The sequence below is a fragment of the Benincasa hispida genome, chromosome 4, assembly GCF_009727055.1.
Source record: "Benincasa hispida cultivar B227 chromosome 4, ASM972705v1, whole genome shotgun sequence".
Classification (NCBI taxonomy): Eukaryota; Viridiplantae; Streptophyta; class Magnoliopsida; order Cucurbitales; family Cucurbitaceae; genus Benincasa; species Benincasa hispida.
Genome location: NC_052352.1, coordinates 37621034 through 37636074, shown reverse-complemented (window position 1 = coordinate 37636074; position 15041 = coordinate 37621034). Strand labels below are relative to the sequence as shown.

At 36.7% G+C, this 15041-nt stretch overlaps 1 protein-coding gene across 1 annotated transcript; it reads left to right on the top strand.

Annotated features, from left to right (window-relative positions):
- The first annotated feature begins 7644 nt into the window (after positions 1-7644).
- LOC120076311 (asparagine synthetase [glutamine-hydrolyzing] 1-like) lies at positions 7645-11027 on the top strand. Its single transcript, XM_039030075.1, has 13 exons — positions 7645-7724; positions 8180-8318; positions 8469-8564; positions 8690-8831; positions 8929-9119; positions 9216-9377; positions 9481-9561; positions 9650-9871; positions 9968-10102; positions 10212-10292; positions 10372-10458; positions 10593-10700; positions 10788-11027. Exons 1-13 carry the CDS (start codon positions 7645-7647, stop codon positions 11025-11027), a joined length of 1764 nt encoding a protein of 587 aa, XP_038886003.1.
- Positions 11028-15041: the final 4014 nt, after the last annotated feature.

Genomic DNA, 15041 nt, shown 5'->3' with positions numbered 1-15041 from the left:
TGCCACGACTTGGAGATGAAGCGAAGCCGCGTCATTAGTTTGGAGATGAAACGAAGCCACGCCACAACTTTGAAGATGAAGTGAAGCGGCGTCATTAGTTTGGAGATGAAACGAAGCCACGCCACGACTTGGAGATGAAGCGAAGCCGCGTCATTAGTTTGGAGATGAAACGAAGCCATACCACGACTTTGAAGATGAAGTGAAGCCGCGTTATTAGTTTGGAGATGAAGCGAAGCTGCGTCATGATTTTGTAGATCGAGTCACTGAAGATGGAGCCGAGCCATGCACACCGACATTGAACTTGAAGATGGAACGAAGTCATGCACACCGACCTTTAACTTGAAGACGGAAGTGGGGCCATACATGCCAATCTTGAACTTAAAGATGGAGAGGCATCAACGAAGCCTTTGAACTTAAAGATGGAGAAGCATCGATGAAGCCTTTGAACTTAAATATGGAGAAGCGTCGACGAGACCTTCGCACTTGAGTTTGACAAAGCATCGACAAATTCTTCGCATTTGAGTTTGATAAAGCATGAGGCTTTGGCAGTAGGCTTGACTTTGTGACTTTGAGCATGAAGATGAAGCATCAATGGAGACTTTAAACTTGAAGATGGAGGAGCGTATAAGTTTACTTTTGAAGAGGAAGTGAAGCGCATTCCACGTGTGTGCCTTTTATTTATTGTGTTGGCTCCTTTTGAGGGATGAACATCTTGAACCCATTGTGTTGCCCCCAATAGGGATGAACATCTTCAATCTGAAGTGTCATTCTTTGACGGGGATGATCAACATCAATCTTATAGTATCATACTTAGGTGGTTGTGGTGCCTCTTCTGATGGACTAAACTTAAATTTCTTTAAGTTTCCTTCGTACCTTTAAAGAAAGGGATCAAATCATGACGTAGTTCAAGTTTTTTTTTTTTTAAACTAGACTTAACTTGAAGTTTCTTTCAAGCTGCCTACGTACCCTTCTTAATGATAGGGATCAAGTCATAATGTAGTTCGAAGATATTTTTTTTTTCTTTTTATGCGCGACTGAACTTAAATTTCTTTAAGTTGCCTACGTATCCTTTATAATGAAAGATATCAAGTCGTAACGTAGTTCATACAATTTTTTTTTGGGCCGTTCACATTTTAAGCTCATGCGGGCTAGGAGCATTATGCAGTTTAGGCTCTTGCGATGAGGAGCTTCTTCATTTAAACTTCAGAAGCTCTTATTTCATCATGGTTTTGATTATCCTCTTCATTTGTAGGATTCGTCAATATGATGAGTTTTGGCTTCACTATCAAGGAACCTTTTGTACTTATGTCAACAGAAAATTTCCTCTTCATGCGTGAAGGGACACGACTGTGAATCTTTTCGTCGTTGTTTTCTTCATGAAATGACGTTGGCTTCAAGATTTTCATCCTTCCTTTACGTTGATCGCTTGTTATCTTGAGACGATCAAACGTAGATGCTGGAGGTTGATCTTTCTTTGATGTGGATATACTTAGCCTTTTAAAGGCTGAAGTTCGAGCAGAAGTAGTCGTTGGACATTGGTTTTCTTCTCCTATTGTGGCCATACTCAATCTTTGAAAAACTGAAGATCGAGCACTTGAAGGCTTAGTACGATCGAAGACAGAAGGTCTTTGCTTCATTTCTTCTGAGTCTTTGACTTCTTCAGCAGTCACATGATTGTTGTCAACTTCTACTATGCCGACAGTGTGACATGCAATAACTTCTGATACTTTCTCTGGATGATTATTGAGAAAGCTTCTTGGGAGAAATTCTGCCGAAGTTGTCGGCCGTCGGAATTGAGGGAAGTCTTTGTCTTCTTTCTTAGCAGGCTTAGGCTTTCTTGTCATCTTTTTGCCTTTCTTTTTATGAGTCTTTTTTCTTCTTCTATAGCTTCGATAGGAATGCGACTCTTTTTGGGTGGAGTTTGGTTGTCTTCTCTTTCGATGAGTCACTACAATCCACCCTTCGTTGTCATCTTCAAAAAGCTCATCTTTCTTTTCGGAATTTTCTGTTTGAATCTCTTGTTGGAACCGAACAACTATAGGCTCGAATTCTCCAAACTGGATCGGACTTTGTCTTTGAGCATGGGACACAGGCAGTATTGGAACATTTGAAGTCACCGCTACTGTAGCGTGATTTGTCTGAGCTACTTTATCCAAATCTAGCTCAATCTTCTTTTCACGAGCCAACTTCATAATTCGTTCCTTCAGCACGAAGCACCTTTCAACTGGGTGACTAATGACCTGATGATACTTGCAGTAGTTAGGATCATCTATTTTTCCTTCTTGTTCTAGTTGCTTGCATTCCGGTAGTTGAATAAGTTGCTTCTCTAGTAGTTGCTCCAACATATCTGCCACATCATAGTCAGGGAATGGATAAACCTTCTCTTTTCGTTCTTTAAGAGTTGGATGACGCTTTTCGCCCTCATTGTGCCTTCTTTCAATTTTTTTTTGTTTTCCTTTGGAGGAAAATTTCAACAGGGTCACATGAAAGACCATAGATTCTTTTGTGGTACTACCCACGATTTTTTCAGTGCCATTGGCATCATTTTTGTATTTTCTCCCTTCAGAGACTAGGAAATCTTTAGTTCCTCTATTGGCAATGCTTAGCTCCATATCATGAGCGCGTGTTTCTAGCTCCTCAAACGTGCGAGATTTTAACCCTTGTAGAATGTAGAGAAGCTCCCAGTGCATGCCTTGAGTGCACATCTCCACTGCAGATAATTCAGTAAGTCTATCTTTGTAATCCAGACTTAAAACTCTCCATCGGTTGATGTAATCGATGATCGTCTCTCCCTTCCACTGTTTGGTGTTTGTCAGCTCCATCATGTTAACAATACGCCTTGTACTGTAGAAGCGGTTCAGGAACTCCCTTTCTAGTTGTTCCCAACTGTCAATCACTTCTGGCTCCAAATCAGTATACTAATCGAAACCATTTCCTTTCAAGGTATGGACGAACTGTTTGACTAGCTGGTCTCCTCTAGTTCCTGCATTTTCATAGGTTTCAATGAAGTGTGCAACATGTTGTTTTGGATTGCCCTTTCCATCAAACTGTTGGAACTTTGGAGGTTGATACCCAGCTGGAATTCTGAGGTTGTCGATTCTCTTGGTGTATGGCTTGGAGTACATAAAGGAGCTTTGCAACAGTCCTTCGTACTGAGCTCTTATGGAGTTTGTGATCATTTCCTGGAGCTTTTGAATTGACAGGGAAGCAACAGAGGGAGATTGTGATGGTTGACTTTCCTGCAAGACAGTCTTTCCTTTGTCATTGGCTTTTGTAGCTAAGGATTGACTTGATTCAGCAGTATCTCGAGCCTGTATCTGATCTCTTAAAGCAGTGATTTCATGATCTCGCTCCTCTACAACCTTCATTAGGAGATTTATCTTTACCTTCATCTCTGCCATGGTCGACTCAGTCGTTACGCCAGTCATCATGATAGACACTACATCAAAATGTGATTCTTTCTCTGATAGATCAGTAACAGAAGCATAGTTTTCAAACAAGGAATTTTCTCTGATGACGATCTCACCTTTAGGAAATTCCATCAGCTGGCCCTAGATTTCCTCTGTGATGACAGAACTTATATAAGTGTTGCTTACGACGGTAGCTTTGGATGCAACTTTCTTTGGTGCCCTATAGAATTCTTGACTCGGATGAAGAGAGAGAGATGAGAGGTAGAGATGTCCCACTGGGTGTGCCAATTTGTTCGCACGAGGTTTCCGGAGAAACATGTTTCGTGGAGTTAAACTTGAGTTGGTGTTGATGTTGGAGTTGATCTGATGCGATGTGGTTCGATCTCTAATATTTGATCCTCTGATTCTCTCTCAGTTGGGTGAATATGCTTGACTTGGAGAAGGAAAATAGCGAACGTTCTTGAAGTAAAAGTCTTGGAAGCTTGGAGTAGAAGTCTTGGAAGAGTATTTGTGTCTTCAAAGGTCTTCTGCCTTAAAGAAGTGCAGCTTCAAGAGTCTTGGAAGTTTGAAGTAGAAGTCTTGAAAGAGTTTTTGTGTCTTCAAAGGTCTTCTGCCTTATAGGAGTGCAGCTTCAGGAGTCTTGGAAGCTTGAAGTAGAAGTCTTGGAAGAGTAGTTGTGTCTTCAAAGCGTCTCTATGCCTTATAGTGAGTGCGCTTCAAGAGGTCTGGGAGCTTGAAGTAGAGTCTTAGAGAGTATTTGTGTCTTCAAAGGTCTTCTGCCTTATAGGAGTGCAGGGCTTCAGGAGTCTTGGAAGCTTGAACAGTGAAGTCTTGGAAGACTATTTGTGTCTTTCAAAGGTTTTTGCCTTTATAGGAGTGCAAACTTTCAGGAGTCTTGGAAGCTTGAAGTAGAAGTGCTTGGAAGAGTAATTGGCTTCAAAGGCTTTTGCCTTTACGGAGTGCAGCTTCAGGGAGTCTTGGTGGAGTTCCTCTGCTTGTTAGTGAATTCTCTCTAGTTCTTCGAGTGTAGAAAATGCTGGCCCCCTATAAATGAAGAGAACTTCTCTATTTATAGAGTTCTTAGGTGGGCTTTGTTGGCCATGAGCCTGACCCTTGGCCCCAATAGTTGGTTTTGGGCCTGATCTGGAATTTGGCGTCCAATTCATTTTTTTGTAGTTTGGACTTTAAGTCCAAATAGTAATATCAAATTGGACCAATTTAATCTCATCTGATTCATCCGCGTGACGTCATCGAAACTTGTCTTCAATTTAATTCGAGACATGTGTCAACTTCTAATTGGACCCAAAGTCAATGATTTAAAAATTCGTCGTTAATTTAGCAAACGACGTGGTGACTTGTAATTGGTTCAAAATTTCTCATTCAACAGTAAGAAATAGGTTTGAAAAAGTAGTTTTGTAAGGTGAACAAATTTTTAGACTAAAAATAGCAATTTCCCAAAAATAATCCATTTCAACCCATATGAGCTAATCAAGATATCAATTCTAACCTTCAAAATTTTCAATTTCGTGAAATTGTACTTCTATATAAATGTTACGATCCTACTATCATATAAATTTTAGGATTCTTTTCCATAAAGTTTATGATTAGATTTATTTATTTATTTTTACTGAGTTCAATAATATACAAAAGTGGAGACTTCGAGAGCATGATATTAATCATCCATCGACATTTTTATCGACCATTAAATATTTTTGTTGGTTCAAAATCGACAAGGGGTTCAATTGAAATTTTCAATACATATTGTAAAATTTTCATAAAGCATTGTTCGATGAGATTTTCGAAAAAATTTATTATGTGAAATTTGAACTTTATATTCGTATTAATTTCTTCAGTGTAGTGAGTATAATCTCTAATGCATAATCCTTCAATGATTTCTCTCGAAAAACAGACTTTAATCTTTAAACTTGTTGATCTTCTTGGACGATCGACCTCTGGATTTGTTGCTCTTCTTAGGAGATTAACCTTTGAAGCTTATTGATTTTCTTGGAGGATTGGTCTTTGAATCTTTTTTTTTTATCTTGTTGATAAGTTTGGATCGGTCTCTGGCTTGTTGATATACTTGGAGGATCGACCTTTGGACTTGATAATCTTCTTGGAGGATCAACCTTTCGGCTTATTGATCTTCTTGGAATATCGACCTTTGGACTTGTTGAACTTGTTGATTAGTTTGGATCGGCCTCTGACTTATTCATCGACTTGGATTGGCTGACTTGTTGATCGTCTTGGATCTACCTATGGAGCATCAGTCTTCTAGTCTTTAAACTTGAAAGCTTGAGAGCTTCAGTTTTCAGAATTTGAGAGCTTCATAGCTTTAATTTTCAAAACTTGAGAGGAGTTATATTCTTCAGATCTTTAGAGCTTGAAAAGAGTTATATTCCTCAAGTCTTCAGAGCTTCAGTCATTGGAACTTCAAACCTTTATAGAGCTTTGATCTTCAATTCTTCCAACCTCCTCCAAATGAAAGGGGTAAGACCTTTATAGAAGATTTCCATGGGCTTTGTATAGGCTTAGACCCAGTTGCTTTTAGGTCAAAATATTGGGCTTGAGCATTGTCTATAATTTAGCCCAAATTTTCACCATTTGTTTTGAATTGGGTTGGGCCTGAGCAACTTTAATTACTCAGTCCGATTCAATTTATAAGTTCCACAATGGCCTTGGGCATTGATGATGTGTCAACTTGTGATTAGCCAAAATTTCTTATTCAACCAACATAAAATAAATAGAGAACATAAAGTAGCTAATTTGAATATATTATAAATAAATAAAAGTTTTTAACTTTTTTTTTTTAAAAAAATTACTTATTAATTTATTTGAACCTTTTGTTTTATAATCATTTAAAAAATATCCACTAACATTAACACTTTTTTATTTTGGGTAAAATTGACCTAAAACTTTGGTTGAGATGACGTTTACTTAATTATTTATTTTTTAAAATTAAACTGAGCAATTCATTAATCACAGAAAACTAATACAACTACCCTCATTGAGAAGGGAATAAAACCAGAGAGAAAAACTAAAAAGTCCAAAAACGGTTTCCATAGAAGAGTAAGGTCGCACAAACTTCACGAATACTACAATAGGTTACTATACTTTAGCTAGCCTTAAAACAACGGTGAAAACTCACATTAGTTATCATCGAGACTACACATTTTATGTCAATCTTTCTTGCAATTCTCATGGAACATATATATTATATATTAACTTTTTATTCTATTTGATTTTATCTATCTCCTTTTTAAAACCATTCTAACCCCCAACGATGCCGACTCAGCATTTCCAACCTTTTTCCAAATGGATAAACCCAAAACGCAAAAATTGGAGCCGTGAGGATCAATAAAATGTGTTGGAAATGGCAGGACCCTCAAAATGACGAACTGTAAACCGTCAAGGCACGGCGATCAAGTAAAGATCAAAACCTGCAAAACAGAAATTCATTATAGGTTGAGTCGTGGAGCTCGCTCTCTTTAAGACGTTTCGCGGCTCTGCCCAAATGTGCAAATAGATAAAACAGCCAAATGAAAACCGAATTGCCACGTCGTCTCCAGGATAAAACAGCCAAATGAAAACCGATCGGAAATGCACTGTTACCGATCAGAACGTACACCCTTTCAAAACTCACTGCTCGGAAAGTTAAGATGGAGAAGGAAAGAAAATTGAAGTGGGAATTTAGACAATGAATTCTAGGTCTTACGAACTACTGAAGGCCTTGCTTTTTATGGACCTTCGCGTTGAAACGGATCATTTTAAAATTAATCAACGAACCGTTTTAAAAATTAATCAATAGACCATTTTAAAAATAGATCATTTTAAATATAAATTTGCGCCCAACAAAATTATCTCCCAAAGATAAACTAAAAATCCAAGGCACATAGTGCTAGAACAAAGTACCTTGCTTGTGGTCCCAGAGCTACGTAGGATAGGGACCAGATAAATTGATAATATCCAGTATATAAATGGGAGGAATACAACAATATTTAAATAACCTGAAAGACACGTGTCAAGCAGGTGTAGAGAGAGAAATTCACATAAAGCACTAAAGATAGCCAAGATTAACAGAATATTAAATGAAACTTAGTTGCCTTCTTAACACATTATAAATTGGCCTTGTCTTTGCAACGATTCTACGTCTTAATCTCGGCGATTTGTTTTTGGTTTTCCTTTTTTTAAACTTATTTTCCTCACCCATTCTTGTCTTTCAAAATTTTTATCCAATATGTGTGGAATTCTCGCCGTTCTTGGTTGTTCCGATGATTCTCAGGCTAAACGTGTTCGTGTTCTTGAACTCTCTCGTAGGCAAGTGTTCTTAATCTTCTTCTTTCAATTCCTTCTTTATACATTCTTCTCCCATTCCAATTCTTAATATATATATATATATATAATCTCATATATGCCTGATTTGAGTTGGAGAATGGAACTTTCTTAACTTCGTAAGAATGTAGAATATAGGTAGAAAACTAAGCATGAAATATAACCGATTTGTTGAATATCCATTTCTTTTATGATATTGGGGCTCTTTTTGATACATTCATGTTGTACTTGTATGTATTTTTATTTATGTATTTTTTTTTTTTTTTTTTATATATGTAGCTTTTTAACTTTTGGCTGAGAATCAAATAGGATAATCCCTAAAACGATGTCGTTGGACAATTTGAAGATTAAAAAAAAAAAAAAGAAAAAATAAAATGAAAGTTCATTAATCGAAGAAATTGCAATAGAATTGATATTAACTAGTTGTTATTTTTTGACAGACTGAAACATCGTGGCCCAGACTGGAGTGGGCTTTACCAGCATGCCGATTTCTATTTATCCCATCAACGTTTAGCCATTATTGATCCTGCATCTGGTGATCAACCTCTCTATAATGAAGATAAGTCCATTGTTGTCACGGTACACTCCTATACCTTCTTTGTTGTCCAAATTTAATTTATTGTTATAATGGGTGTGTTTTGTTTCTTCAAATGAGAGGGGAGAAGCAGACACATGAATACAAACTCTATCTTATTGTGCTAATGTGCAAAATTGTTTGTCTAAAAATAGGTCAACGGAGAAATATACAACCACGAAAAGTTGAGGAAGAAATTGAGGAACCACAAAATTCGAACCGGCAGTGACTGTGATGTTATCTCACATTTGGTATTAATAGATATGGTTTTGGGAATAATTAATAATTTTTCCTCCAATAATATGATGTTATCTCACACTTGGTGTGGTCTAAGGGAAATATGAGATTATGATATTTATCGTTGGTGTTTGTATAGTATGAAGAATATGGGGAGAATTTTGTGGACATGCTTGATGGAATGTTCTCTTTCGTACTGTTGGACACGCGTGACAATAGTTTCATTGTTGCTCATGATGCAATTGGGATTACTTCTCTTTACATTGGTTGGGGACTCGATGGTGATTGGAATAATTTTGAATCCCATTTGTTCCTTCACGTGTTTTAATCTCAAACACCATAGATATTCTCTAAATACTCTTATTTGGATTATGTCAGGTTCAGTTTGGATATCTTCGGAACTCAAAGGTCTGAATGATGATTGTGAACATTTTGAGACGTTTCCACCGGGTCACTTGTACTCTAGCAAGGAAGCTGGATTTAAAAGATGGTATAATCCAACATGGTTCTCTGAGGATATTCCATCGATCCCATATGATCCACTTGTTTTGAGACGTGCATTGGAGAATGTATGAATTAGTGTGATGGATTTGAAGACGCTTTATCAAGTTTAACATTTTTTAAAATTCTATTAGAATAACGAACTTACATGCTAACTTATGTAGGCCGTGATCAAGAGGTTGATGACCGATGTCCCTTTTGGAGTTCTGCTTTCTGGTGGCCTTGATTCATCATTGGTTGCTTCTATCACAGCTCGTCACTTAACTGGCACAAGAGCTGCCAAACATTGGGGTACACAACTTCATTCCTTCTGTGTTGGTCTTGAGGTTAGTTTTCATTTTCTTATTCTTGATGTTCCTACAATAATTGATTGTGTACACACTGGTAACTGTTTCTCATTGGGAATAAGATTCATCGTATTACATTCAGGGTTCACCAGATTTGAAGGCTGCTAGAGAAGTTGCAGACTTTTTGGGAACTGTCCACCACGAGTTCAATTTCACAGTTCAAGTACGACTTATCTAGAACTTTACACACAAATATACATCCCCCACCTTCCTTGACCTAACTTTACCATCTTTAACTTCTTTGATAATAGGGTGGGATTGATGCCATTGAAGATGTTATCTACCATATAGAAACATATGATGTAACTACAATCAGGGCAAGTACACCTATGTTTCTTATGGCACGAAAGATCAAGTCACTAGGAGTAAAGATGGTGATCTCTGGTGAAGGCGCTGATGAGATTTTTGGCGGATACCTGTACTTCCACAAGGCTCCTAATAAGGAAGAGTTTCATCGTGAAAGTTGTCGCAAGGTATATGATTTTATGAAGAGCATTGCTCAATTTTTGTAAAGTTAAGGATGAGGAAAATTACACTCATATTTGAAACCTCTATTTTCTCCTTTGCAGATAAAGGCACTTCACATGTATGATTGCTTAAGAGCAAACAAGGCAACTTCAGCGTGGGGCTTGGAAGTTCGAGTACCATTTTTAGATAAGGAATTTATCAATGTTGCAATGGCCATTGATCCAGAATGGAAAATGGTAGAGAAATAAACTTCACGATAGCCATAAGGATTAACATTTCTCCTTAAATTTTCTTAGCTCAAAATACCCCTTTTTGTTTCTCATCTAATCTTTTGTTCTATTTCAGATTAAGCATGATCAAGATCGAATTGAAAAATGGGTTCTCAGGAAAGCTTTCGATGATGAGCAACAACCTTATCTCCCTAAGGTCTTTGAAAGAAAAACCTCTCCAGTTGTATACAAATACTATAACTTCGATAAGATTGTAACTCTTTGTCTGTATGCAGCATGTTTTGTACAGGCAGAAGGAACAATTCAGTGATGGTGTTGGATATAGTTGGATCGATGGCCTTAAAGCCCATGCTGTTCAACATGTAATTCGATAACCTTTTCCTTTCTATTGCCTTCGCCCATTCAGTATTTTTGTTGAAGAATAAAGTTTAGAAATCTAATCTTTTGAAAGTAATGTTCATATGTTTGATGAAGATCACTCGATACATGCTTTCAGGTGACTGAAAAAATGATGCTGAATGCTGAACACATCTTCCCTCAAAATACTCCAACATCAAAGGAAGCCTACTACTACAGAACCATATTTGAGAGGTTCTTCCCACAGGTAATTTACTTCCATAAACAACAGTGTTGACATGTGTCTCATGAACTTGATCATTGACATTGTTTTGCACTTTGTATGGCTGGGTAGAACTCAGCTCGTCTGACTGTCCCGGGAGGGCCAAGTATCGCTTGCAGCACGGCAAAAGCTATCGAATGGGATGCTGCTTGGTCTAAAAATCTTGATCCTTCAGGTAGAGCTGCACTCGGAGTTCATGTCTCAGCATATGGAGATGAGGTAAATCGTGTAAATGACATCGTCCCACCCAAGATAATCAATCCCATTCCGAGAATGAACGTCAGCACACCAGAAGTAGAAATCCTTAGCTAGTATAGATAGTAGTATGTTTTTCAACCTCCAAATTGTATGTGCCTTAAAATGTACAAACCTTCTAGGACCGGAGAAGGTCAAACTCTAGGCGGGCTGCCGGGTTTCGCCTGCGCTACGGTTGAACAAGATTGAATACAAGAGCGAAGTAGGGTGTCAAGGTCCTTTAGGAATTGTATTATTATGAGACCTTCCGAAGTCATTTTCTTTTATATATTTCTGTTAGATTCTTGGAATTATGTAATCTTATGCTTTTTAAGCATGTATGATGTATATTTTAATTATATGAGATGTGATTGTGGAAATCACATGAAATCCACTTTTATAGAGAATCAAAATTTATATTTTATGTATCTTCATTAGCTTTGAAATAGAGTGGGGAGGAGGTGAAAGGAGAAGAAAATAACCAATAAGAAAGAAAGGTATACTCCTTAGCTCATTGCACTCCATTCAAATCAAATAATTCTCAAATCAATAATCCACAAGCACCATTTCAAGCATTACAATTTGAATTTGCTAAATCCAATAGCTACATAACCTATCTACATATCCGTATTTGATTTGTGCACCCCCAACCACAATTTTTAAGGTTATTGGCCTCTACAAGTTTGTTTTAATATTATCAAATATCTTGTGACCATGGAGCTATTATTCTACAAAGTAAAAAATCAGATTTAATTGATGCATAAACATAATGGGCAATTGTCATGAATATTTTGTTTCATAAAACAAATGTTGGGTGTGAATGTCTGAATATCCGAATTCAAGAGAGAGGGTACACATCAATTAACGTTGAATTATATACTCATGTTGTCAACTACCGTAATATATGTTACAGAAATGTCGTAATATTTGTAAGTGACATGGTTTTGGTTTCAATTGTCATCATTACAGAGATTATAATGGATATGTTTAAAAACATTAATCTTAGACTATAACGTTACTTGTTTTATTCACTACAACAAAGTGGACATTTTATGACACATGAGTAATAGCAAATTCACGAGTTTTTTGTGGGAAAAACTAGAGTTTTTCAGATTTTTCGAAATTAATTATAATTTTTTTGTGTCACAAATTTATGATGGTAAATAACAAACATTAAATATAGGAAATTGAAATTTTGGAAGGAAAAATGAGAAATTTTTGAATTTATGATGATAATTTTTTTGTGTCCCCAATTTTTTACTGGAAGTAATAGTCATTAAAAATTGGCATTTTTTAGAATCATGAAATTGAAAATAAAAAAATGCTTTAGGCGGGATAAATAGAGAAATTTTAGATTTTTTTCCTTTTAGGACTGTTTTTAACCGTCATAATTCTATGACATATATTTATTGTCATTAAAGAGGAATTAAAAGAAAAACTAATTATGTTGTTCGGTAAATTAATTCTAAGTTATAAAAATATTAATAGGACTAAGTAAATTTTAATTTAAATTAGAGAAAACTAGTTACAATATTCGGTAAGTAAATTTTAATTTAAATTAGAGAAAACTAGTTACAATATTCGGTAAATTAATTTTAAATGTTTTTGAATTCAAAAATAATTTTATTTTAGAAAAATATTAATAGCGCTTAATAAACTTTAATTTTAAATTAGAAAAAAAAAATAGTTACGAAATTCAGTAATTTAATACTAGATTTGTGTACTCTAGTTATATTAACCAAAGTAAACTTAGGCTTAGTTTGAGATTTTTTCGCTTTTAACATAATTGTTAGTAATTATGGTTTTAAAAAAAGTTGTACTATGGAGCAAATTAATGTTTTGTAAATTTCAACTTTAAACCTGAGCGTGTTACTGTGTTTGTTAAATACTAAATTATTATGTTTTATATATACTTTTCATTTTTTTATAATTGAAATATTTTAAATAATGGTTTAAAATATTATATTTTGTTTGCTCTAGATTAATTTTATCTAAGTGAATTACGTTAGAATTTTGATTAGTAAGAAAGCTTGAAGAATGATAAAAGAGGAGGAAAATGCTTTAAGTGTTGAAAACTAGACCTTAAAGACTAAAACATAAATTTTAGGGAACAAAAATTTGGCTAAGTGTGGGGGCCATACCTTGATGCCATGCATTGGGTGAGGACTTGGAAAACAATGACATTTCCATTAGAGGTTTGGGCGAGCTTATTGGCTAAGTGTTGAACGTATAGAGACACCATACGTTAGTGTGGAGTACACGGCCAAGACACCAAGTGATGGATGTTGTGCTCGGCAAGTCCATGATGGACGCATGGTTTGAGTTGGCCGAGCGATGACATGAAAGAATTGTCTAGGTGGGGGCATGAGGGATGTGTCAAACGCAAAGTGTTGGCTGAGAGTGTGCCATGTGTTAGCAAGGAGCTGCGACACACAAGGACTTGAGAGGTTAGGTGGAATGCGTGGTAGGGCAAGGCGTTGGCCAAGCATGTGAAGGTCATGGGGCAAGCAGCCAAGGAAGTGAGGTGATGGTTGAGCCTTTGCTAAGTGTTTGTCAGACCCCACCCCGAGCCCACCTCTTGAGCTCGAGGGGAGGCGCGACAGACGACAGATACCACCCTTTTATGATACTTACTGCCTATTTGAACCTCTTTACTCTCGATAAACTTTAAGCCAAGGATATAAACAATAAACATTTGACTAAGCTCATTTAATTACAAACAGCATAATATTTATACAACCCTCAGGCTTAACTACAGAATTACAACAACAATTCTAAAACCGGAAGTGAGACTGTGGTGTGGCAGATTTTGACTTTAGCAGCACCCTGGAACTCTTCACCTTTCGTTACCTGGGAAGAAAAACATGAAAGAAAAGAATGAGCTTCAAGAAGCTCAGTGAATGGTATGCAACTTCTAGAGTCTATTTAAACTTATAATAAAATAAGCATATCATAACTATGAGGTTAACACTCAAACCTCAACCTTGAATGAGTCTGTTCTCAACTATACCTATACACAGGGTAGATAGTTAAACTGATACTAATCATAAACGCATACTCTCTTGCATTCCTTATGTGCACATAGATCCCCGCTTGGGCTCAGAAGCTAAGCCTACTACCCTCTGACCATCTCATACGAGGTTCTTCCCATAGGATTAGGAACTAGATCTCTTGGTCCCCTGACCATTCCGTAAGGTTCTGCTTCGGGCTTAGGAACTAGGTCTATTCACCCCCTGACCATCCCGATCATATAATCCCAATCTCATTCTAAATACTCATTCACAACATAATCATATACATATAGTCTAAAAGATATGCTTAAGATTTAAAGAAAATACCACTTACCTTGGTTGGGTAGGAAACTCTCTCTAGAAGTTCCTTGGTTTCTTCAAGCTCCCTTTTGAACCCTAAATTTCATATTCAACTACAAGCTTAGATTACTCATAGCTACATACCTTATTTTGAGATACTTCCTTCTACAAACATGTTCTAAAATGTCTCAGGAAGCTTACCTTAAAATATCATCTCAAAACTTCTCGTGGTTTTTTTGGAATCCTCAAATCATAAAGATTGGCCTAAGCTTACTCGAGAGCTTGACCCTTCTGTATTTTCCCTACTCTCCAACCTGATTTCTTGGACCTTTTTCTCTGGCAGCCCTGACTTGAAAACTAGACTCTTGGAGCTTTCAAGTAGCTTTAGAACCACTCAAAGAGTATGTGTAGTTTGGGAGAACTCTTCGTCCCAAGTTGATGCTACTTCAGGACCTCATTGTCCGATTACATCTCCTCCTCTTGGAACCATTTGATCAATGCATAGCTTCCTCCGAATCTGCTCTCCTAAAACTCTTTGTTCTTTGAAGAGAATTTATGTTATGAACTGAAGAGAAGACTTTATGGTGGTATTTATAGTCTTTAGGAATCGATCCTTCTCATTTCATAAAACTTCCAATGCATGACACCTTCTTCTTTAGAAACTTTTGGAGTGTCCGCACTATGCTTAGCCACCACCTACTTCCTTGCCCTTCCCCTATTTCAATGCCACTAACCTAGTTCGAGTTGTCTTCCTCGTGCATAAGTCTTCCTTGCATGAAAC